The sequence below is a fragment of the Antennarius striatus genome, chromosome 5, assembly GCF_040054535.1.
Source record: "Antennarius striatus isolate MH-2024 chromosome 5, ASM4005453v1, whole genome shotgun sequence".
In the NCBI taxonomy this organism is placed as follows: Eukaryota; Metazoa; Chordata; class Actinopteri; order Lophiiformes; family Antennariidae; genus Antennarius; species Antennarius striatus.
This window is the reverse complement of record NC_090780.1, coordinates 20,442,328-20,466,195: the sequence shown is the minus strand read 5'-3', so window position 1 is coordinate 20,466,195 and position 23,868 is coordinate 20,442,328. Positions and strand designations below refer to the sequence as shown.

The 23,868-nt window shown below is 42.3% G+C and overlaps 1 protein-coding gene across 1 annotated transcript; it reads right to left on the bottom strand.

Moving 5' to 3' along the window:
* Positions 1–835: 835 nt before the first annotated feature.
* prickle2b (prickle homolog 2b) lies at positions 836–21,178 on the bottom strand. Its single transcript, XM_068315971.1, has 8 exons — positions 20,713–21,178; positions 13,977–14,160; positions 8,188–8,301; positions 6,933–7,070; positions 5,213–5,416; positions 4,532–4,718; positions 2,600–3,499; positions 836–2,391 (listed from the first exon to the last, which is right to left on the bottom strand). Exons 2-8 carry the CDS (start codon positions 14,106–14,108, stop codon positions 1,439–1,441), a joined length of 2,628 nt encoding a protein of 875 aa, XP_068172072.1. The 5' UTR covers positions 14,109–14,160; positions 20,713–21,178; the 3' UTR covers positions 836–1,438.
* Between the last annotated feature and the right edge of the window lie 2,690 nt (positions 21,179–23,868).

Below are 23,868 nucleotides of genomic sequence, written 5' to 3'. Positions count from 1 at the left end.
CGGTAAACATGAAAACTGGAGCACACGCCCTGGAAGCTGAGAATAGGCCAAGTAATCACACTGATGTGCCAATCATGTCAACAGCATTAGTGCCTCCCCACCACTAATCAAGAGATAAGTGTTCACACACTTCGTTTCCACACGTGTGTGTGGATTATGGGGGCTAGAGGCAGTAATCCCCAGACCACATGGACATCAGATGCAATCCAATTTACAGTATGACACTGATTAACAAACAACCTGTTATACAGTCTGTGCATTATATTTAAATACCACAGTTCAGCTTGTTTACTGTACAATTGGATAAGGGTTTTCATAGTGTGTGCTATTGTTAGCATGGCATAGCATCGGAATTCAGTTTATTAGTGTGATGGGAAGTTACTGAATTTGCAGGTATTTTGTTATAAACAAAACTGGACAAATTATGACCAATTCAAATTCTATGTAAAATGACAACAATAAATGGATAAGGGACAACTGAGGTTTTTGCAATATGTCCAGGAAGAACAATTGTGCTAGTTGTTTAATTTGGCATTTGTGTGTAGAAAAGGATACTTGTAGAAAGCATTACTGGATTTAAATATCTGTTTACCTTTATGTATTACTGCAATAAACCACAGATTCAGGGGCATCTACCTCCAAGATAATGGACGCTGTGGCACACAGTGCTGTCAGTCCAAAGGAGGGTCCCTGTAGTCGACCTCCACATCCCATAATAATTTATGGATTAAGCAGATGGAGAAGGTGACTCAGTGGCAAGCTGAAGTTATAACACAACACTGGTGAACGTATGTGATCATCCTCAAGAGGAAAACAACAGTTGTCATTCAAAATACTCAGTGAAATACTCCTTTATTCCAAATGAAAGACCATGGTCAGCCAGATAAAACATGCATATGTTGATTTTGCCAATTTCTATCTCTACATTATAGATATTTAATACATAAATGAATCTATCCATACAAAATATAAAAATATGCGAGGCCTCATTTACAATCGTATTTACATGGAGTTCTTTAACTTAAGGTGAAATCATTAATTCATTTACCTATGTACACACTATGCACTGAGTATAATAGTATAGTAAATCCTATATGTCTAAATTGTATTGCATGAAAAGTGAAACTGTTCCAAATTGATTACTTTGCACATTTTATGCTGCATGGAAAAGAATGTGACTCGATGTAAAGTGACTCGATAGAACTGCTTGTAACTGTTAGCCTTAATACTCCAGAGGAAAACACTAAAATGAACAAACATGCAAACATTTTTGCTTTTTCACTGTTACTAATTCATCACTGACTTTCAACCACATGATATTCAACACTCAACAATACTGTATTAGTGAACTCTGGGTTTAGTTTATTGTTGTTCAAGATAGAGGACGTTAGTGTTCACATGCTGGACAAAAACATTTACTGTGATAACCAACAAAATGTTAGGAAATGATGCAATTCTTGCTCTTTCTGCGTTTGCGGGTGTGTAACTGCCCACTGCGGTTGGGTCCCCCCATCCCCGTGTTGTTGTACTTATGGACAAGCTCCTGGTTACTGAGGTAGCGCAGCTGAATCGGTCTGGGGATCGGCTCACCCAGGAAGTAACCTTCATCCTCCGATTCTGAGGATGACGAGCAGGTGGAACACCAGTCATCGTCCTCGTAATCGTCCCAGGAGTACTGATTTAAGCCAGTGCGTCGGCCTGCCCCGGGGTTCTGAAGACTCAGGTCTGAAGTGGTCCTGGGACACCGCCTGAAAGGTTGGGATTGGTATCTTCCCCCTCCTCCTACTCCAAACTGGTCCCTGGTGCTCCTTGGTGGTGGGAAACGGTCATAATCCTCACAGACACGCAGTTGTGGTCTCACTTGAGGTCTTGCTCTACGTTCTGACACCAAATGAAGAGCATTTTCTGAACGAGAACGTCGGGATCTCCGGGAACGGTGGTGATGGTGCCGGCGCCTCTGGGGAGTCTCCTCTGGAACATCTACCCTCATACTAGCTCCCCTTCCACCTCCACCGTTGATACCACCCACTCTGCACTCACTAATGGGTGGGAGGCGGGCAGCATTGGCGCTGCTCACCAAACTGATCCTATCCTCTTCCTGGAAGCTGAAGCCTGGTGGTAAATGAGTCATACCCATACTAACACCCACTCCAGGTGGGGAGCAGTATGGTACCTGGTACTGGGAAGATCTAGGAGGATCCATCTCCATGTAGGGCTGATTAGCAGTAAAGCTGTGAATGGACTCGGAGCTACGAAACTGCACCGAAGAGTTGAGGGTGTCCATGTTACTTTTCTCTGACACATTCATTCCAGAGTCTTTGCTCAGGTCCGGCATAGAGAAACGAGAAAGATGCTCCTGCCGCTTTGCTCCTCCTCCATCTGCCGAGTTACCTGTTGGGAAATAAGAGAATTCAGTGTAACCCTGGCCTTTAATTCAATGTCATACCATTACAAGCAAGCACATATTGTGATGCTTATCATCACCAAGATGCAACAGTTGAGTAAAAAACATGTCACATCCTCTGACCATGCTAATATAGACACAAACACCCCAAAAAAGCCCATGGGAAAAGATGAAAACCCCTACTACCCTACCCACCTGTGGCATTGGACAGGGCCAGGGACTCCATGGATCCTCTTGGGGTTTGCTGGAGAGGGGTCAGTTGCTCAGTGAAGTTAAGTGCGTTGATGGGGTTTCTGCTTCTTGCCACCTGAGCTTCTGCAGGAGGACCAGAATCTCTGTCTCTCTGAAAGCCGTGCAAACTGATGGAGCGCTTGTCAGAGGAGAAACCGTTGTGGTGCTGAGAGCAATGAGACACCTCTGTGAAGCTCTTTTGTGACCTCAGTTTGGGTGGGTAGTATTGCTCTGGGGGTGGCTGTTGGAACCATGTCTCATTGAGAGAGTGACCCTTCATTGCTGAGACCGGTGGCCTCTTCAGACCTCCATTCTCCTTGATCCTGTGATCCTGCTGTTGGTTGTTCTGTCCAGAGCAGCTGGGGTTGTAGGCAGTTCTGATATTGCACTGGCTGAGGAGCTGCAGTGGGGTGGGATGGTTGACAGTTGAGTCTGCTTGGGCTTCATAATTATAGTCGTCATCTGCCTGCTCTTGGCTCTGCCATGACGGTGGCTCACGAGTCAAACTGGGAGTTTGGCTGGAGAGACTCAGGAGATCCATTTGTAAAGACAATGGGTCCACCTCCCCTGAAAGTCTGTCGCTTTGCAGTCCAACCCCTCCTCCTCCTCCTCCTCCTCGACTCTTTTCTGTCTTGGAGCTGCGTCTGGACTCTCTGGTGGAGCGGGCGCTTTGAAAGGCTGAATCGGACGAGTCGGAGCCATTGGGCTCCTCCCCTAAACTGCAAGAACGGGAACAGAAGATCTGACCCTGCTTGGGAAGGAAAGGCCGACCCAGTAGAGAGCGTTTACAGCGTGCACAGCAAAAACAGCCCTCTGTGGCGTGCCAGTGCTGCCCATCATATGTCATCTGGCCTTGGTCAATGCCTGCAGGAAAAGAATCACATAAATTCACAAGGTTGATGCAAAATGACAAGAGATGGACATCAGTGTAAGTATAGAAAAGAACCGTGTGTTCGTCAAGGAGATTGAAATTAAACGTTTATGGTTTAATATTAAAATAGGAACATATACCACAAATGCTTATCATTACTTTTTTGGGTAAGAGAGCAGAGCTGGAGGCTTGAACTAAAGAACTCTTGGGGAAAACTCATTATTGAGCATATCCAGCATTGTGTAAACACATTACACTCCGCATATACTCAGAGTTGTAGCATGGGTAAAGAAAAACAGCCAATTGCTAATAGCTGCCATCTGGTTCTGGTTGTTTTCTGATGGTTTCAATTTATAATCAGTTATGTTTTGTGGCCAAATATTTTTCCGTATCCTGTTTAACAAATAATTACAGAACAAATTTGTTGAGAAGTATGTGCCAAAATCACACCTTGGCGTCCTGTTGCAAGGATGTGCACACACACATACATATACAGTACACATGCATGCACAGGCAGACTTTTAACAGGAGGTGGAAATGGGCCGAGTCAAAAATCTGGAAGTTTCCTACTAAAAAATATCCTGTTTTTCTCCCAGTTGGTGACGCTACAGGTTATGGAATGTTTAAATCTATATTTAACGGACTCTTGCAACATGCACCTGTGATAAAAGACAGACTCTGAGGTTTAAAACTTGATTAATACGGTCGTGCCTTTGCCCCAGGCTTTACATTGTATAATATACTTCACATATTTACGTTCTCTGTAAACTAAGGCCTCTGTGGCTCTTTGCCATGTGCCCTTGTCTCAGAAGTGACACCAGGGATGACTTCACCTAATGATGAATGGCTTAAAACCAGCCCAAGGAAAATTAGGTCATTCTTTCACCATCCTTGAAAAGGCAGACTTTTCTCAGGGAATTCAGAATTACTATATTCATTCTGCGAGGGTTTCTTTGTATGACCCACTAGTGATTGATGCTATTTGTATTGTAGTGATAGATTTGTGGTGGTGCAGCATAGCATACCAATGTGTTCCCCACAGGAGTCGCAGTATTCGGCGTAGAGGGATTCGAAACAAGAGCAGCAATAGGGCCGTCCCTCCTTCATGATGTACCGCTGGCCCCCCAGTGCAGTCTCGCACTCGAAACAGCAGAAGTGCTTCATGTGCCAGTGACGCCCCTCCGCCTCGGTGCACTCATCCGCGAGGATGATCTAGAACAGGCATATAAGAGAGCATGGTTCATCCCAGCCCCTTAGAGGTAAAACCTCAATTGGGTTATTACTGTGTGCTGACTGATGACACAAAGACTCACTCTCCCTCCCCCACCAGACAACAACACTTTCTTCCGAGTGGCTTTAGTACTTCAGATCATCCTCCTTGTCATTGAGGTTAAGATAGGAGGCTTAAGAGCTGTTAGAATCTAGATGGTACATTTACAATTACTTATGCTGCCATTAAAACTCCTGGGTGCGTTGTGAGTGCTAGCAGTGTCCTTGTAGCCATTTGCAGAAAAGCTAAGTCACTGCTAACGGTTAATGGATCAAGAAGTTCAGGGCTGACCCCATTAGACTGAAAAAAAATCAGTGCATGTGTTATACTGTGACAGCATGTGTGTTGAGAAGCCCATGATTATCACATGACACTAATTTGGTGTGTGTGTGTGTGTACATGAATGGAACATTTAAGTGCGTAAACATGTTTCTACCTCATCACAAGCAGTGCAGCGAGGTTTCAGCCTCTCGGCGTGGTGGCGCCCGCAGTAGATCTTTCCGTCCTGGTGGAAGTAGATGAGGTCTACCAGGAGCTCATTGCACATGCTGCACACAAAGCAGGCAGGATGCCAACACACACTGTGACCTGCGCGTGATGCAAACACAGCAATGTCGCCGCCATTTATCTGGCCTCCGCACTGACAAGAAGAGAAAGAGATAAAACAGTTTCCGTCAGTATGTTAGTGGATCCCATGTTTTCTGACACAGACAAAGTTTGTACTCCACGGTACTGACTACATGATTGGTGGACTTTTCATCCTTTCGATTAATCCATACTCCTTTTTCTCCCTCCAGTTCTTAGAAGATTAATGTCAGTAGAATGTCAAATGCTCAAAAAAAGACACCACTTCAAAATAAATTCATCAAAGCATTCATATTTCACTATGGCATGAATCTGAATTGTGGTCACAGGTCAGATCAATGAATATGCAAAACAAAACCCAAATCCATTGATAAAAATTTCTGGCCATCAAAAATGACATCGTATGTCATTACCTCCTAATTAATGCAAAGAGACACAGAATGTGACAGAGGAGCTAATTAGAAAATTAGCTCCTCACAATGAAGGCAGTAGAACTTCACACCAATAATATCATCAATATTTCAAGTGTTCACTGTGAACATCAGGATAAATTTACAAGCTTTTTCCCCACTGCTTGAGGTCTATACTATAAATATGCAAGCTCATGACCTGTAGTGCATCCTTGCAAGTGTGGAGCTGGATTGGTCAAAAAAACTAGAATCCAAGGATTTCAGAATCAACAGTTCACAGAAGCATCAACGGTTTTTCCAAGATCCCGTTTCGTGGGATCCTGAACATGGTCAGGGTCAGACGTGATGTTGTATCAGATTGGTGCGTGTCTGTCTTTAACAAAATTTCACACCTCAAACTGAACTGATAGTGTTTTTACGTGTGTGGCTGGGGAAGGCCAGCAGAGACACAAGCAGAAAAGTGAAGGACCAAGGTGGAAGACATAAATGTTGAGTGATCTATGGAAGAATAAAACCGGGAGCGAGATCAGCTTTGAGGGCACAGGCATGGAAGCCAGAAAGATAAATAGGAGGGAGTGCAAAGGAGACGGGGTGATAGGTCTGAAAGGGAAAGTAAATTTAGAGTGGAGAGGAGATGGAGATGGAGATGGAGATGGCGGCGGGGGCGGGGGGGGTTCAATGATTCAATCTCACTGGTGCAAGGAGGCTGTGGATGTAATTCAATCAATCCACACTTTCCCACTAGTCTGATCCTCAGTGCACAAATATGTGCATGAGTGACTTAGAATCACAAGACATAGAGAAGGTAGACACCATAAATGTCACCTAAGATCTCCTTAGGATCAGCAGTTTGACATGAGATTGACAAGGTCACAGCAGTGTTATTAAAGAAGGCATCTATAGCTTCTCTGCCCTTTATAAGTCAACACGAAGCACGTGTTTGTACATCACAGCAAAGCCCTGCAATACCAGCAGCCTGTTCAGTATGTCCATCACATGATTCACTGCTTTCGTTCCACTGCCCACATTCTGATCTCGTCTCACTTCATTCAGCCTTGTGACGGACTGAATGAGATAGCAGTGTGTTACTTTCGGATCAGCTTTGATCATGTCATAAGTCGTGTCTGCCAAAGAAAAAACAGCAAAATTGTGGGGGGTTACCTGTTTGCAGATCGCCCCCGTCATCGTCACGGGAAACGGCCTGACATTTCCACGACCCAGGTTCTCCCGTTTGCGTTGGTTACTAAAGATCTTCAGTTCTCGCTTCTCTTCATCATCCAAACTGTTGCAGTAACGTACCTATAGATGTAGGCAAACATACATCACACACAGATGAAGGCAGGCATTCGTTCTGTCCATCATTTTCCAGTTCAGTAAACTGAGACACAATTCTTCCTACACAGAAAAAGAATCATCATATGAATAAATAATCAACAAATCTCTTTAAAAATAAATAATTATCATCCAGATTCTATAATCTCACTGTAAGTGCAGAACAACAATTTAATCTGTCAAATACAAGTTTTCATTGGATTACAGAAACATTTATTTACATCCATGTTTGCCACCCATATTCCCTGTTTTCTCTTGCAGCAAAATCAGCGCATAATCAACTTGGACTACATGACCTCATGATCCTTTTGGTGACAACACATTTTGGAAATACTGAGAATTCTTCCTGGTTTATGTGTGACTCCTGAAGATGATCCGTTATGGATTGTGTGGACCACAACATAAAAATTCCAGATTAGACAGAAAGCTGTGTTGTGTGAACAGTACATCGATCTCACAAGTCAGAACCACGCAGTGTGACCAAAACATAGCACACATCCTAGATGCAGCTCTGTTGAAGACATCACTGCTCACATGTGTTTAATTATGTCTGGTGGAGTGCTCACCGAGGGACATGTTTCCACCGAGGAAAGCTGGAAAGACGTCTTGTTATAAACTGAGTTACAGAAACAATTTTTAAATTGCTGTTTCTCTGGTTTTTCGTAGAAATCTTTAGGATTTCGTGCAAAACAATCACTTAACAAATAAAAAGAATGAACCTCTGAAAGAGATCTTGGCTGATACACTGAATAATGACAAAACAACAGCCTGATTGCCGCTGTGACATGGATACAGAGGCAGGCAGAGGTGCCAGATTTAAAACTGATGTCACAATTTGTTTACAACAATTAAACGTACATCTCCAGATCAGTTTTGTATAATGGATGTAGATACACAATATCAAACAGGCTGCTAGAGGAATAAAGGCCTTCCTATCTCGTTTTCATTCATTAACCAGACATTTTTTTCCTGCGTCCAATTCTCCCTCCCCTCCTTTCATCTCTGTGTAGCCTTGAAGGAGGGGAGGGAGGAATAGCTAGATAGATTGAGGTAGTGGGGGAGGGGGGTCAGTTGGGATTCTCACCTCATTGTCGTGGGGCGGGAGCTGGTGGAGCAACTGTTTGATGCGATATTGCTCTCCTGGGCTGTTCACATAGGGCACCTTGTCCTCAGGCAGGGAGCTGTAGTACAGATGAACCTGAGCGAGAGAACAACAACATCAGCAACAACATCGCAGCTGCAAACTTCACAACCAGTCATTCATTTCACTAATATTTAAGAAGATTGACTGATTCATTATCTCATCAAGGAAAAGCCTCAAAATAAAAGTTCACACTTTTATACTCCATCGATCTGAGGACCTAAATGGAAACAGGTAATAATGACAGATTACCTGCAAATCTAAATTAGAAAAATCTGCTGATGTTTGAAACAATACTGAATACTCATTGAAAAATGAAAATCAATCACTTCATCATTAATAAGTACTACAGTCAAACCAGACTCAACTAAAACTGACCACACACCCACACACAGTTAAAATGACTTTGCTTTATGGCCAACCAGCAGAGACTAATGGGACTCCATCTTTGCACATTAACATGAGAATATATTCCTGCTTTTTAACTGAAGATAAATTAATGCATACACAGCAATGACAGTATTATGAATGCTTAGCTGGCTATCGCTAATTATTACAACATTTTTCACATTACAGCAGCAGTAGACGAGTGTCATTTTTGACATATTTTGTATCGTCTTTTTTTTATTACACGGTAACAGCGGCCAGGACGTAATAAAAGCCAGGCAGTCCTTTATGAATGTGACTGGATGGGGCGCTAACCATGAAAGCCAGAGGTTAAAGAAAGAACGAGGAGGAGGACAGGGTAATAAAGACAGAACGTACGTTAGATAGATGAAGAAAGAACAGAAACAAAATAACATGAACAAAGACTTGAATGGAAAGAGGCAATGTGATGGATACCTGCTGACCGAGTCATGTCATCTTTAATGAACTATCTGTCTACCAAATGGATCTACGGACGCTAGGCAATCAGCTTTGTCCTTGGCAATAATATACAGTCTGTCAGACGAAAACAGATTAATATGAGCTACAGACCAAAATCATTAAGGCATCACTCTTAAACATGTCCTAAAGTTTAATTGCCATGAATCTAGTGTCTCATTCTGCATCGTGAACATTCCCTTTCAGCCTTACAAGCATGTTTTCTCACTGGGATGAATTTATAGCCTTTTTTGGGAAGTGTGACCCAATTCCTTTGACTTTTGTTGGGGCTGAAGAGAGATATGGGATCGTCGCGGAGTGAGGTTATCTAGCAGAGTCCATGAAGAACTGACTGGTCAAGGACCTCCAGCTCCCAGACGTGTGCACAAACAGACACACATGTCTCTAATGATGAATTATAACGCATGCGCCAAACATCAGCAGGGTAAGAATCTAGAGGTGAAAGACACACTTCCGCCTACAAAAGCGCAAACACACTCATACACATACACACACGCTCACACACACACACACACACTTGCAGGGTGAGCCAGGAGGAGCAGCTTGTGATAATAACTATAATCGAAAGCAGATGAAACTAAAGGAGTATTTTTAAAAACCTAAGCAAATGTGAGGACTTTGCAAGCGACTGACTGAGTGATCTCTTCACACAGCTGGTTTCTATTGCTGCTAATGGCCAGACAGCCAGAGGAAAAGACACCACCAGGCTCCACTTTTGACATTCTGTCAACATGACACTTTGCAGTGGTGAGGCAACGCATTAAGACGTTGGATAGAAAACACTGGCAGTAACTGTATAGCACGGTGAAAAAAGATGTTTTCACAACAATTGTCCCGTTCTTCCTCTCCGTCTTCACTGAGATACCCAACAGCCTGCAGCTCTACAACACAACTGCCTCGGTTGTAGGAACAAATTCAATGTGGGCAAATGCTGAAAGGCCTGAGATGGGTTAATGAAGGCCAGAATACAGGATAGACCACTTTAACTAGATAACAACATAGCTATCACCTCTGTGAGATTGTACATAGAAAAATCTGTGCCTAGCAATATTCCATTAGCATGTTAACACACTCACGGTTACAATAATAACCTGCTTGCACCCTTAATGCTTGAAATCTGTCTGGAATGGATCTAATAGTCTTCTGGTTCATGTTGGAACAGGTCAAACAAAGTCCATTTTAGACTTTCTCCACATTAAAGTTGGGTGTTGCTTTCAGAACCTGCAACACCTCTGCATTTGTATGAAAATACTTCAACAAATTCTAGTCACATATTGTGGAAAATTGAACAATCTGCAAAAGTTTATTTCATGTTTGACTACAAAGAAGAATTAGATGCTGCTAACATGCTAAGTAGAGTTAACACATTATACTGTAGAAATCCATGAGATGCACCTTTAGGGGCCTCACAAAGTATGAGTTTCAGTACAGACGTATCTTTTTCTCCTATCAGCTATTCCCTTCAGGGGTCACCATAATGAATCAGTTGCCTCCATCTAGCCCTGTCTTCTGCATCCTCTTCTCTCACACCAACTACCTTCATGTCCTCTTTCACTACATCCATAAACCTCCTCTTTGCTCTTCCTCCAGGCATCTTCTCACCATCTAAGATTATGTTGAACAACCCAGTCAGAAACTCTACTGCCACCTCTCCTAGACACTTCCATACCTCTACAGGTATATCATCAGGACCGACTGCCTTCCCACTCTTCATCCTCTTCAATGCCCTCCTCACTTCATCCTGACTGATCTTTGCTACTTCCTGCTCCACAACAGCCACCTCTTCCAGTCTTTCTCATTGTCCTCGTTCATGAACTCTTCAAAGTACTCTTTCCATGTTCCTATCACACTACTGGCACCCGTCAATACACTTCCATCCCTATCCTTAATCACCCTAACCTGCTGCATGTCTTTCCAATCTCTGTCTCGCCTTTATAGATCAGTCTCTCCTTCCTTACTATCCAACCTAGCATACAAGTCATCATAAACCCCTTGTTTGTCCTTTCCTGCCTCTACCTTCACCTTACGCTGCATCTCCCTGTACTCCTGTCCACTCTCCTCAGTCCTCTCATTGTCCCACTTCTTCTTAACTAACCTTTCTCTGTATACACTCCTGTACCTCCTCATTCCACCACCAAGTCTCCTTATCTACTTTCCTTCCAGACGACACACCGAGTACTCTCCTAACCTGTCTCCCTGATCACATTAGCTGTAGTTGTCCAGTCATCTGGAAGCACCTCCTGACCACCCAGAGCCTGTCTTAACTCCTTCCTAAAAGTCATGTAACACTTTTCCTTTTTCAGCTTCCACCATTTCGTCCTCTGCTCTGCCTTTGCCCTCTTCATCTTCCTCACCACCAAAGTCATCCTACACACCACCATCCTATGCTGTTTGGCTACACTCTTGCCTACCACTACTTTGCAGTCACTGTTCTCTTTCACATTACATCATCTACACAAGATGTAGTCTACCTGTGTGCTCCTACCTCCACTCTTATAGGTCACCATTTGTTACTGCCTCTTCTGGAAGAAAGGATTCACCATAGTCGTTTCCATCCATTTTGCAAAGTCAACTACCATCTGTCCTTCTGCATTCCTCTCTCAGATACCAAACCTGCCCATCACCTGTTTCCTGTATCAAGATGTCCATTGAAGTCTGCACCAATGACAACTCTCTCACCTCTAGGTATGCTCTGCATCACTTCATCAAAGTCCAACCAGAATTTCTCCTTCTCCTCCAGCTCACATCCTACCTGTGGAGCATACCCACTAACAACAATGAACATCACACCTTTGATTTCTAGCTTCAGACTTTATCTGACCCTCTTTTTACCTCCAGGACATTCCTAACAACCGCCTCCTTCAAGATAACTCCAACTCCATTTCTCTTCCTATCGACACCATGATAGAACAACTTGAACCCTTCTCCTAAACTTCTAACCTTGCTACCTTTCCACGTGGTCTCCTGGACATACAGTATGTCTACTATCCTCATCTGCATCATGTCAACCAACTCTCTACCTTTTCCTGTCATAGTTCCAACATCCCTACTCGCAGTCCTATACTCTTGGCGTTCCTCTTCTCTTCCTACGAATGTACTTCTCTCCTTCGACCAGTAGTAGTCCAATCTCCACCGACACCCTGTAGGTGAACAGCACAGATGGCTGTCGTTGTTAACCTGGGCCTTGACCAATCTGGTATGGAAGTGATAGATTTGATTCACATATTTGATTTGGCAAAAGTTTTACATCGGATACTCTTCCTGACACAACCCTCTGCATTTATCTGGGCTTGGGACTGGCACAATAAGACATTGGCGTGCGCCTTCTTGTAAGTTTCAGTACAGATGTCTAGATGATAACACGATGTGTCCCCTTTGATGGGAGTAAAAAAAAAAGCACCAGTTACAGCTCACTGCTGAGTAGCACATTATACTTGGCCTTAACAAGATGCAACTCTTGGCAGCATCCAATGATCTATTTAAAAAGGATGGAGCGAAGAGAGGCAGTGGGAGAAAGAATATTGGCAGGAGCTCCTTGTAACATCTATGACACATTAACAGCCATGTTTAGAGATAAAGACTCATTCTATTATTAGGTCTGTAGACAGACATACAAACATGCACAGGACAGTTGATCACTACAAAATGAGAGCTGAGATTTCCTCTATGATAGTTGTAGCGGATTGAATACACAGATTGTTGACTCAAACCTACAAAAGAATGGATGACTGTACAAACATCCAGTAAGGCTACAAGTGCAAGATTGAAGAAAAAAACTACATTTCAGAGCCAAAAAATAAAGAGGTCTGCACACCGTTAAGCTCTCAGAAATGTGTTTTAATACCTTCTACAACGCAAAATAAACAAAACCAAACATTTCGACTGGTCGATCTGCAGGCTGGGTAGCTTAACAGCAGGCAGATCTTTGACTTTAATCCCCGGCCAGATGAACAGAAGACTCATATAAAGCGCCGTATCCCCAAGGGAGAAACCTAACCCACTGTTTGGATCCTGGATCTTAGCTTTGTGTTTCCTATCTCACTGGATTCTGTCGTTGTGTTATGCAGAGGAGGGCTCGGTGATGAAATGCCTCACATCAGGTGCCTTTCTACTACATTGTGAGAGGTTGTGAAACATGTTTCCACTACTTCACAGACTTGGCCTTCAGGGTCCAGGGAGTATATATTGCTACAAATACGGAGACATTTCTTCTAGAAAGATAATAATGCTGTTAATAGTCATATATTTGCCTCATGTGATATTGCTCTCAGGTTTCCATTTCTTCCTGATTGTTGCTGAGGTCAGATCGCCACTGAACGAGAACCTAATGGACTTCAGGGTGAGATGTGTGACCCTGGAGGAACATGAAATATGACTGCACTCAGTTCTCTGAGGTAAAAACAGGGAGCGGTGCTAATATTGCATCGACCAGCTCATTCCTCTCCGTTCCAATAGAGTGGAACCAGCTTCCATAAACCTTCCAACCACCCTATAAAACCGGATACCCTCCATCATTTGCACACCTAACCTTACTATATTGTAAAAAGGTTTTGTTGAACATGCATAAACCCGACTCTTGGAGCAATACAAGCCCATTAAGCGTTAGCCTACAACATCAATAGTATAACTTGTGAGCCTGAACAGATATAAAACCTAAACTGAGCCTGATCCCACAAGTCTCTATCTCATTTGATATCTTTACAGAAATTCTCATGTGCAAAATGATGGGCTCATGGGCACAAAATATTTCAATGCAGACAATCAATGCTTCTATGGATTCTCTAGATCGTTACCACTAACCTCAGTGGTGCCATGTGAATGTAATGTGTTGTACTACGCCAGTATACCTGTTCTGGTTTGAGTCCCGGTGGAACCCAGGCATACTCCTCAAGGGCACAACCAGAGTCGTCATCTGAGGTGGAGTTCCTCTGGAAGTCATACATTAGCTTGGTAACCGTCTTCTCCATCTCTACAGGCATGGCTGTTAGTGCATGCTCCTCCCGACGACACTTACAGTGCACGCAGATCTTCCTACCGTGGACAAACATCAGAAAAAGAACATCTGTAAATCCATTGTCATTTGTAGATGCCACATGTTGAAATATTTAATAAGAGCTTTGGATTGGAAATAAAAGCAGCTGTTAATCAAACCTCTTTATTACATTGTTGAAAAGTGTGATTTGTGGTTTGAAAATAAATGTAGTTTTTGACTCATCATACATTGCCATTAGGGTGAAAACAACCACTCAACAGCTAGTATATCACTATGTAAATAGAGCTACATTTGGGACTATAGGGTTTCAGCAGAAACAAGATGTCATACTGCTTCTGATGTTTTGGAGTCTGAAGCCTGCCATTAATCACAGAAAATAAAAATACTTTGTCCCCCAAAGGTACCATCAGAAAACCTGTAAAATACCACCGTACAATCTACTTTCTTGTAGCGATAGTCAAGCCCCCTAAACATTCTGTGAAATTCTTTACTTCTGCTCAAACCCACATGGAGCCTCTGGCTGTTTACAGACCCTCTATCCTTAAAGGATGTGACTTCCCACAGTATAAAAAGGTCAAGGCTTCAGTATAGCTCTCACAGTAAAAAAAATGAGTGCCACATATACAATGTTCAAAAAGAGATGTCTGGGTTACAAAGAACAAAGAGATAATCACAAAGAGAATATGGAAATGAGCTGAATACAGCCAATGACTGTGATGGAAAGCAGCACTGAGAATGGCCCAACACGCACATCCCGAACACACAAACGGATTCCTTATGTACAAGGTTAGTTGCAAACACTGGCAGATGCTTGGCCACAGTCCTACTAAGTTACAGAATGGGAAGCACCAATGTGAGGGTTCCACAGAAAAGACATTTGGGAGTGTTTGAAGCAGACACTCCTCTTGCTCGCTGCTCTTTCATCTTCAGCAGTGTCCTGAGAGTAATAAAGTGACTTGTTATGTTTCATAGACTCAAAGAACTATGGACAAGTGTTGTCTAACAAAACATTGAGGTTAACATGTATGAACTGCTCCTGAGATTTGTACAGAACTTGTGTGATATCACAAAAACAGTAAGTAATGTTCCTGAAAAGATTTAAAAATAAACATAGGCCACGTTCCGCATATGTAAGCTATATGGACCTAAAGGGAGAAGCCATTACATCCACACAGATTTCTGTCTGCAAGTAGAGAAATTTCTCTGAATGAAGAGAAAACCCAGTGATCAGGTCAAATCTCATTAACCCTTGATGCCCCTGCAGATGTCAAACCAGATAATCCCAGTATTTTCACAGGTGGAGGCCTGCGTGTACAACTGGCCAATAGAGGAGCTTAAGCATAATCAGGACACCTTCTGACAGATCAGCAAAAGAGCTGGTTGAGGGTCTGCCTGGATAAAATGCTTAGAGTACAGCATAATGTGATGAGCCTGATAAACTTGACCTTGTCTGTTTCAGAGCAGGATTTTCAACACAGGTTACCAATGTGCAAATTGTATATCATCCACCTCACATCCATTTATGAATAAAGGTGGTGAAGGTAATTAAAGTAAGAATCTATTATTATCAACCGATTACAAGACGTAATCAACCATCATGTAGGGTAAATCTTTTTTGTCATTCTTCACAAAACAGCACTGAGGCATGTGTATGACATCACAGATCCAAACATGGATGTATTAAAGATCATGCTCCTTTTGCTTGCAGAGCACCTGCACAGTATTTTAAATAAGCCAGACAGGAATGGTTTCTTCCCTTGCTGTGCGACCTCTGTGTGAAAGAGGCTTTAGTAAACAAAGCACTTTCAATCTATTAGGCTTAGCAATGATAGACTTGGATGATTGAACAGACACTGGAAATACTTTGAAACCACTTAAAATATCCAAAGTACAACATCCTACTGACCTGCACAACTAGCCATGTGGCTTTTCCTTGAAAAGAAAACTTACAAATATATGTTGGATGAATTCTCCATCATCACCTGAGAATTCCTGCCATCCATCAGGACCCAATTTCAGCCAGTTCCAGTTTTCAACATGGTCATGAACAGAAGTAGACCTCTGCAGCTTCTGCTGTCAAGGTGTTACCAACTAAATTCATAAATATTGAAACACATGAAGTGGCCAGATATCACTGTAATGAATATTGATGGTTATGCTAAACAGCACTGATGCAGCTCAAGGAGACCGTCATAAAAGTTGCTGTCAAACTGGCAGAAAGATGTTTTGCAAATCCCTGTCTCAGAGGTATGATGCTACAGCTAGGGGCAATGTTAGTTGCCTCATTACAGCCCAAGCATCTTCATCTTTATTAATGTGACTGATTAACTGGTTGACACGCACCAAAGGGACTTACATCCTCGAGGATGGTAATTTTGAGTAAAACACTAAGGCGCCACAGATGGAAGGCCAAAAGGATTTACCATGTCCTAAATTCATGAATCCAGATGTACAGGGATGACAAGCTTCCTCCAGTGATTCACCTTAAAATCATTTGATCCCCACTGGTAGAGATACTGTGGGCCGATAGAGGTCTGTTGTTCCTGATCTCCCCCTTCTATTCTCATGATTTACAACAGACTTCATGCACATGCATGGGATTTCCCCTGAAATGTAATCCCTGAGGTTCCCCTTGTAATCTACGTGATTTCAATTAGAAGAGATTTGGGCACTTGGGCACTGCAAGTCATGTGCATCACTAACGCCTCATAAATGGCCCCAAGGTAGACAACAGGATGTTAGGAAGCATGTCTGTAATCATACTAGACTGACCTTTGCACTCCTGGAAGATGTGAAAGCTGCTGTACCATTGGTTAATAGGAGAATAAGGTTTGCTCAAGTACCACAGGGTATCTTGTTCAACAGAAAATACCTGTGACCATGATGTCAGTGGACAATGATTTATTGCTTTGGGTTAGTTATCATTGTTTTGCTCTTCTATATTTGACCTGTAACCTGGGTGACGAGCGGTTTAAATATATGACTACAGTCTGATAGGCCCTTCTGGTCTCAAGTGTGGGCAAATAAGCAGAGTTAAAACTCGAATTAAATGTTCCATTCAACTAAATGCGCTTCAAAGAAAATCACAAGTCCGCTCACGGAAATCATCTTTACAACAGGCTAGGATTGGAGCCCATGTTTTGTGTGGGGACACATTGGGAGACTATATTCAACTGAAGCTTCAGAAAACCATCTGACTTGGCTGCATCCAGATTAGTTGTGGAAATACAGTTTTGAAGAGCCTTGAGTTCTCATTCCACTTTCATTCTTGAGCAACCCCCAAACCACTCCAGCTTTTCCATGGCATCACTCTGGACGGTGACATTAAAATCCCATCTTTAAATGGAAGCTCGGTGCAAAAGCAGAGGTTGGATGATAAGCTAAGAGAGAGAAGAGAAAACAGCTGGATGCAGACTGCAGCCAAGTCTTGTCTTCTTTCTCCCTGCCTGTGCTTTTGTTTTATCTGGAATAAGCGGGGGAAGAAGAGGTCAGATTCCATTCACTGTTACGACCCTTTGTTTGGTGAATACAACACTTACATGCAGTGTTTTGAAGCCGTTGCTACAATATTCAGGCATTTGGATGAATAGTTGGACTTTTTCAAACCAATATACCAATATACCAATATACAAGCAAACAAAGTCTTTGTAGCTAGACTGCATGTTGACTTCATAGCTATTAGGATTTAAACATGGCTGGAGGTGTTCCTGACAAGAATCAGGCTCAACAAAGATGTTTTCCATTAGTGACCAATTAGTAAGAACCAGATGCTGCATGTTCCTGAGGACAGAGATTAAGCCTGCATACACCTGTCATAACAAATTATAGAGGCAAAGTCCTGCCCTATTTTCCAGTAACTTCAACTTGATGAAGACCTTCTTCTCCTGGAATGAACAGTTACACACATCTTTTAATTTTAGTTAAATACAACTATTCCATTCCAGAACACACCAAGCTCCCTGAGCTGTGCAACTTTCTTACAAATAGATAGCTGTACTTCTTCAACTCCAGAGGAGGCTGCTCAACACTGAGCAATTCAGTATTTAAGGACTTTTTAAAAACTTTTTCTGCTGCTTGTTTTTCTTTTTTAACATCGCCTGACAATCCCAACTTTGTACACAATGTTACAGTGGTTTTCCTCAGACATACTCAGGGTAAGATGCACAAATTCTGGGAAAATGTCATAGCAGTGCATTTTGGGTTGCAAGATCTTCAAATACTTATTAGCATCTAGGTAAACTCTTCACCCAACTTCAGAAACATGACTGCTGCGCTCACTGGAACATACAGTATATTATATATTTTGTGTATTGATCATACAGATTACAGAGGAAAGGTATATTCCACGCTGTTTACTGATTGATGCTTTTACCCTGAAAACACTGCAATGCTAATGCTAATAAGGAAGTAGGTGAGTACTAATCCCAGCTGTTGTAACTAATGACTTGTATTTTTTTTTCAAGTTATAAATATGGCCTAATGTCATTAAGATTGGTGATCAATCAGGAAATGATGAATATAACTTGATAACACCGTGATAACACAGCAGGGAGCAGAGCAGTATTTCATTATGTCAGCATTGGAGCTTTCCACCTGCGTTGAATGGATCTTGTGCGGAATGGTTTGATGGTGTGGAAGTATAATTCCCACGTAAGGACTTTTGGTGGTGCAGGTAAAAACCACTCTAATGCTGGGATGAAATGATATTGCAGCAGATAGTCAGGGAAGTTAGATTTGCCTTTGACCTGTTCTCCCCAGTTTTCCAAGGACTGATCGGTGAAGCAGAAGAACGAGATGTGTGTTTTTCAGCTGCTACCATGCTATACTGACGGGATCATATTACTTATTCATTCAGTGTTGACGTATCCATAAAAATATACTATTTTGGATCAGAACAGAGGGAGTAATGGAAGGAAAAGGCTTCCAAGAAAATCTCAGGACAGACTTCAGTTCAGACTCTGACTTTAGTAGCAGTGCCAGATAATTAGTCAACCAGCAAGACCATTTATTATAAAGCTTTAGTATAGTACAGTAATTTATGATATACTACAGAAGAAACTGCCTTAACAAATCCAATAATCCTTTTGGGACTCTTAAGTTAATTGTTCTACTGAGAAGTTTCATGGCTGGAAAAAAACAGTAATTGCTCTTCTCCAGAGGAAGCTGTGGTCATCAGTAATGACGCTGATTTGGCTTTTCAGCCTCTGTCAGTTCAGTTGAAGTTAGTTCTGGTCTCAAACCTGAGGAACCCAATGATGCTGAAGCCAGCTGCTGAAACCACATTATGCATTACTGACCCCATTGGCCCATTCATGTGCAAATCAAATGACCCTTTACACTTCTAGGAGTTAGCCATCTTAATGGTTCAATCAGCCCACATTAGGTCTCATGATGTTCTCCTCAAAACAATTGCCACAGGGCTGTAATTATACACCTTGTTTCCAGTGCAGTTGAACAGCAAGTTCCAGGACACAATTGGACCTTTTTAACTGGAGGAGATTCAAATATTGACAAAAAAAAAAAGAAGTACTTGACTGAAGAAGCACCATGAAACCAGAAACAAGTCAGAGAGACTGCCAACAGCATTGTCACTTAAAACTGAACAACCGGAAAATACTTTCCAAGCTATGTCAAGTCCTGTTACCATCATCAGCGTGACAGATCATCTTCCATGAAATGTGGATCTGGATTGGTTTTTCATTTTGTACTTTTTACCTTTCACAAAATACATGACGTTAATCGAACTGACAGTGAATCTGCATTATCTCAGCGCGTCTCAAACCCCCTTCCTTACAGTTCCGTTTCCCAACACATAGCGCCCAATCTTCAGAAAACACATTCTGGATCTGAAAGCAAATTGCGCATAACGGCGGAATATTGAGTTGCTCATGTCAATCGTGTTTATTTGGATTAGGAATCCGCATCCTCCCTTGGATCTACATCAAACTTAAAAAGACTCTCCTTAATACGCAAGTCTACATAAAATGTAACCAAAATCCATCCACTATTTATTGAGATAACGCGCAGACAAAAAATAAAATAAAATAAAAAAAAATTAAAGTGATGATTTCTCCCTCCAGCTCCAGCGGGAAAATGTATAACGAGTTTATTAGTAGGGGAAAAGAGACATCTAACAGATGCCAATTTATTTATCTAATTATCTACTGAGCAACCTACGGTCCATATGGCACCGTAGGATGCGCAACAAAGACGCTCTGGCTGGAGGCGCACTGTCGTTCGACCGTTGCGCTATAGGGGGGGTGAGGTGAGGTGGGGGGTGCGAACGAGTGAGGGGTAACTACAGTGCAAGTCCAACAATTCCGTTTATATACAGATGAATGAAGAAAGTTTGCACTTAAAGCAACTTTTAGAAACCAGGAATCTCTTTAAAAAGCCCCCCCCCCCCCCCCCTGGCGTTAAACTGCGCAGAGGGTTCTCACACTGCGGACACATTTTAAGGTTTAACGTAATAATCGATCTGGATTTTATAGAGAAATCTCATTTGCATTCCACATTTTGAGTCTCAGGGCAGGACGCACAACACAACGACCCCGAGAAGAAATGAAAACTGTTCAATCTCGGCTGCTCACCTTCTCACAAGCTGCGGCGATTGTGGTCGTGCGGGTTTTTAAACAAGTCTTCCTCATTGCAGAATTTGTCACCCAGGTCAAACGCCACAGCTTTGCCACGAAAAACACTCCACTCTCACCCGCTGCGTGGTGTCAGCAACCCTCTGCTACATTTACCCCCTTGGTTTAAACGTCTTTTGTCAACCCCCTGCTCTCCGCAAACACAAGCAGGACTTCAGCAAATGAAGGGGAGCGCAGGCGAGGAGCCAACTTAAAGTGCGTAAAATCAAATCTTCTTTACGGATCCAAATAAAAACAAAGGATCGCAAAAAAAAAAATAAAATAAAAAATTGTCAAATCCAAAATGCAGAAAACGGAAAACTCTCCTGGAAGCAAAGAAACTGCTTGTCGAAACGGGGTGAGGATCCGTGGGGACTTTCGGTGCATAAAGCAGGAGAAGAGCGCACGGAGTCGCTCTGCTCGCTGCTGACCGACCCTCTGAATAGCAGCACATTAATTCAAAGCCTGCGTCAAGCGCGTATAAATAGTAAGCACTACTTCCGGTTTGCACTACAAAATAAAAGCTCCAACGTCAAAAAGACAGACTGAGAAGATCGCTCAGGGTTGTTTTGTCTGTCTGTATTTTTTAGATGTAGAAATTTCAAAAGCTTGAGGACTGATGGATACTGGGCCGAGGAAGAGATGACAAAACTACATGCACCTGGATTGCCTCTTCAGTCCCTTCAACAGTGATATACAGCTGACTAAAACAGTTTGTCATTACTCTATCATAAAAAATAATGAAGCCCAATGAACATAAAAAGACTCACACATCCACTGATATGTGCAAATTGATTGTGAGAGATAAAATATAGACTTAGAGCAAAATACACATTCGTCCACAGCATGTTACGGATTTCTTGTTCAGTTGATCCATGTTCTTTTGAATTGATTTCATGCAACTGTGAGAGGTAAGAAGTCAAATCCACTGTTGTAGAAAATCATACTTCTTTCATAAACTACAGATAGTAAATACACGATTCTTAAGGATAGGAGAATCCAATGTGTTAGAATTAGGCAGTCATTAAATTTGACTTGATCCAGATCTGAGAAGAGTGATGCCATTAAGGCAATATAATTACTGTATCTCTAAGATATTGACATCCTTTTTGACTGTCCTTCTTTTTGACTGTCCTGGCAACAGTTTCAAAAACAAACACTTATTTAAGAAAAACATGAAAACAGAACCCTCTCTTATTTTGGATTTTCTCTTACAGGGCAAAGTCTCTCACTTCCTGTGTTCCTGCTCGGACTTGACGCGCACCCCAACACACACACGCACACACACACACACACATGCACACACGCCAATGTCCTAATATGATGTCAGCAAGTCAGCATCCCAACATTGGAGTAATTAGCAGTGTGAATGTTCTGGCAGGATTTGCATGCAAATGAAACCACTTTCCCGATTCAACTGGCCCAGAACAACAGGGAGGGAGGGAAGTAGGGAGGGGGGCAGGGAGAGAAGAACTGCAGGGAGCTAACCTGCATGAAGACACTGGGAGGTGAGCCCCTGTTAACAAAACAGCTCTGTTTAACATAAGAAGTGGATATTAGCCAGAAAAGGACAAAAGACCACAGACCAATGAAAATCCACATGATTAAAAAGCTTAACATTATGATGGGCCTTTTGGTATTTAAGATGAGCTGTCATGTGCCAGATTAGCTGACAGAAGACAGAGAAGACTATAATTATAATGCTGTATATTTTTGTTAACACAATTAGAAAACACAGTGTGTAAACATAGTTTACTTCCAAAGTCATGAATATAAGGCTGACGAAAAACAATTGACACAACAAAAAAATTCATAAACAAATAAACCAACATGCTGAAGTCAGCGTCATCAACGACACAAACAGAAAACTTGTTCTCCAACAGATTTGCCCCATGTCAGCTACTGTATTGTGTTTCCTACATGGCAATAAGCTAACACTTCTCTCCTTTTATTCCTCCTGTGAGTAGTCGCAGTGTTAAACAATGTCCCACTGTGCCCCCTTTCTTGATTATTTGCGTAATGAAAAACTGGACAAGAAAAAGGAAAAACGCCGTAAAGTTTTCTGCCAGCCAGAGCTTAACAGATTTGTACAAGATTTGAAAAGGCAACTCAGAGGATGGATATCATGAAACTGGCTTAGTGAGTAATAAAATCAAGATTTGTGTATACTTTCCCCAAAGCTCCCTGCTGCTGCCTGTTGGACAAACTCAAGTGAAAAACATGAAACATGGGAGGGAATATGAAAAGAAATTGCCTTGAAATAATAAGGAAAAGTTTCGCTGTTGAAAAGCAGGCAGCGCTGAACGCCCACGGCTTTTGAGGACAGTTTGGTCTCTTTACTCCCTTCAGCAGATTCTCTGATCAATCTGAAGTCGGGTTGAAGTTGTGCTTTTCTTTCAAGTGAGAACAGTCCAGGACTCCGGTCACACGTGGCAGGGCCGCTCTCGGTAAGCTTTGGTCTCGGACATTAGCACGCATAATTGTGGCCCCTTTAGAAAGACAAGAATATCAATTACAGCTCAAGCTGTACTTATGGCCTATCCACAAGATTTTACAATGAGCTCTAAGTGACGGTGTCCTCCGCTTGGAGCAGTGGCAGAACGGGCCGTCTGATTCGAGGCCAGCCGTTTCCTCCAATAAGTCTTTCCCTTTTCCCCAATAAACTGTTCTTTGACCTGTGGTGTAGCCGGCAGTTTTAAATGCCATGAGAGGAGTGGATAAAAGCATGCAGGCCAGCTTCAGGGACATACCACAGATAGCACTGCCTTCATGGACTCTAGGCATGCACAGAGATGGTAATTTTAGACAGAGAGCCAAACAGGTTTACTCCCTTCCTAAGAATGTATTAGAATATTGAGGCTTTTGTCTCTATCAAAGCACAAGATGAGCAAAATTGTAAATACATGTTTCCCCAGAGGCAGGAGTCTTATCCAAAAGTTGTTGAAAGAAAACGTACCGTCTCAGATGATCTTATCCGACAAAAGCATTATTCACGTCTTACCAGGGAAGGAACTGATTTATAAACTGCCTGATATGGTCACAAAAACATTCCGGATAAATCAATGCTTTTATCTCCATTTGAAATGTAGCCAACATCCCAACATGGTCTCCTCATCT

Excerpts from the sequence above, each read along its gene's own strand:
- prickle2b (XM_068315971.1), bottom strand. The coding sequence starts at position 14,108 with ATGCCTGTAGAGATGGAGAAGACGGTTACCAAGCTAATGTATGACTTC. Across the intron at positions 7,071-8,187 it reads TCCCGCCCCACGACAATGAG|GTACGTTACTGCAACAGTTT; the intron begins GTGAGAATCCCA and ends CTACATCTATAG. Across the intron at positions 5,417-6,932 it reads CGGGGGCGATCTGCAAACAG|TGCGGAGGCCAGATAAATGG; the intron begins GTAACCCCCCAC and ends TCTTCTTGTCAG.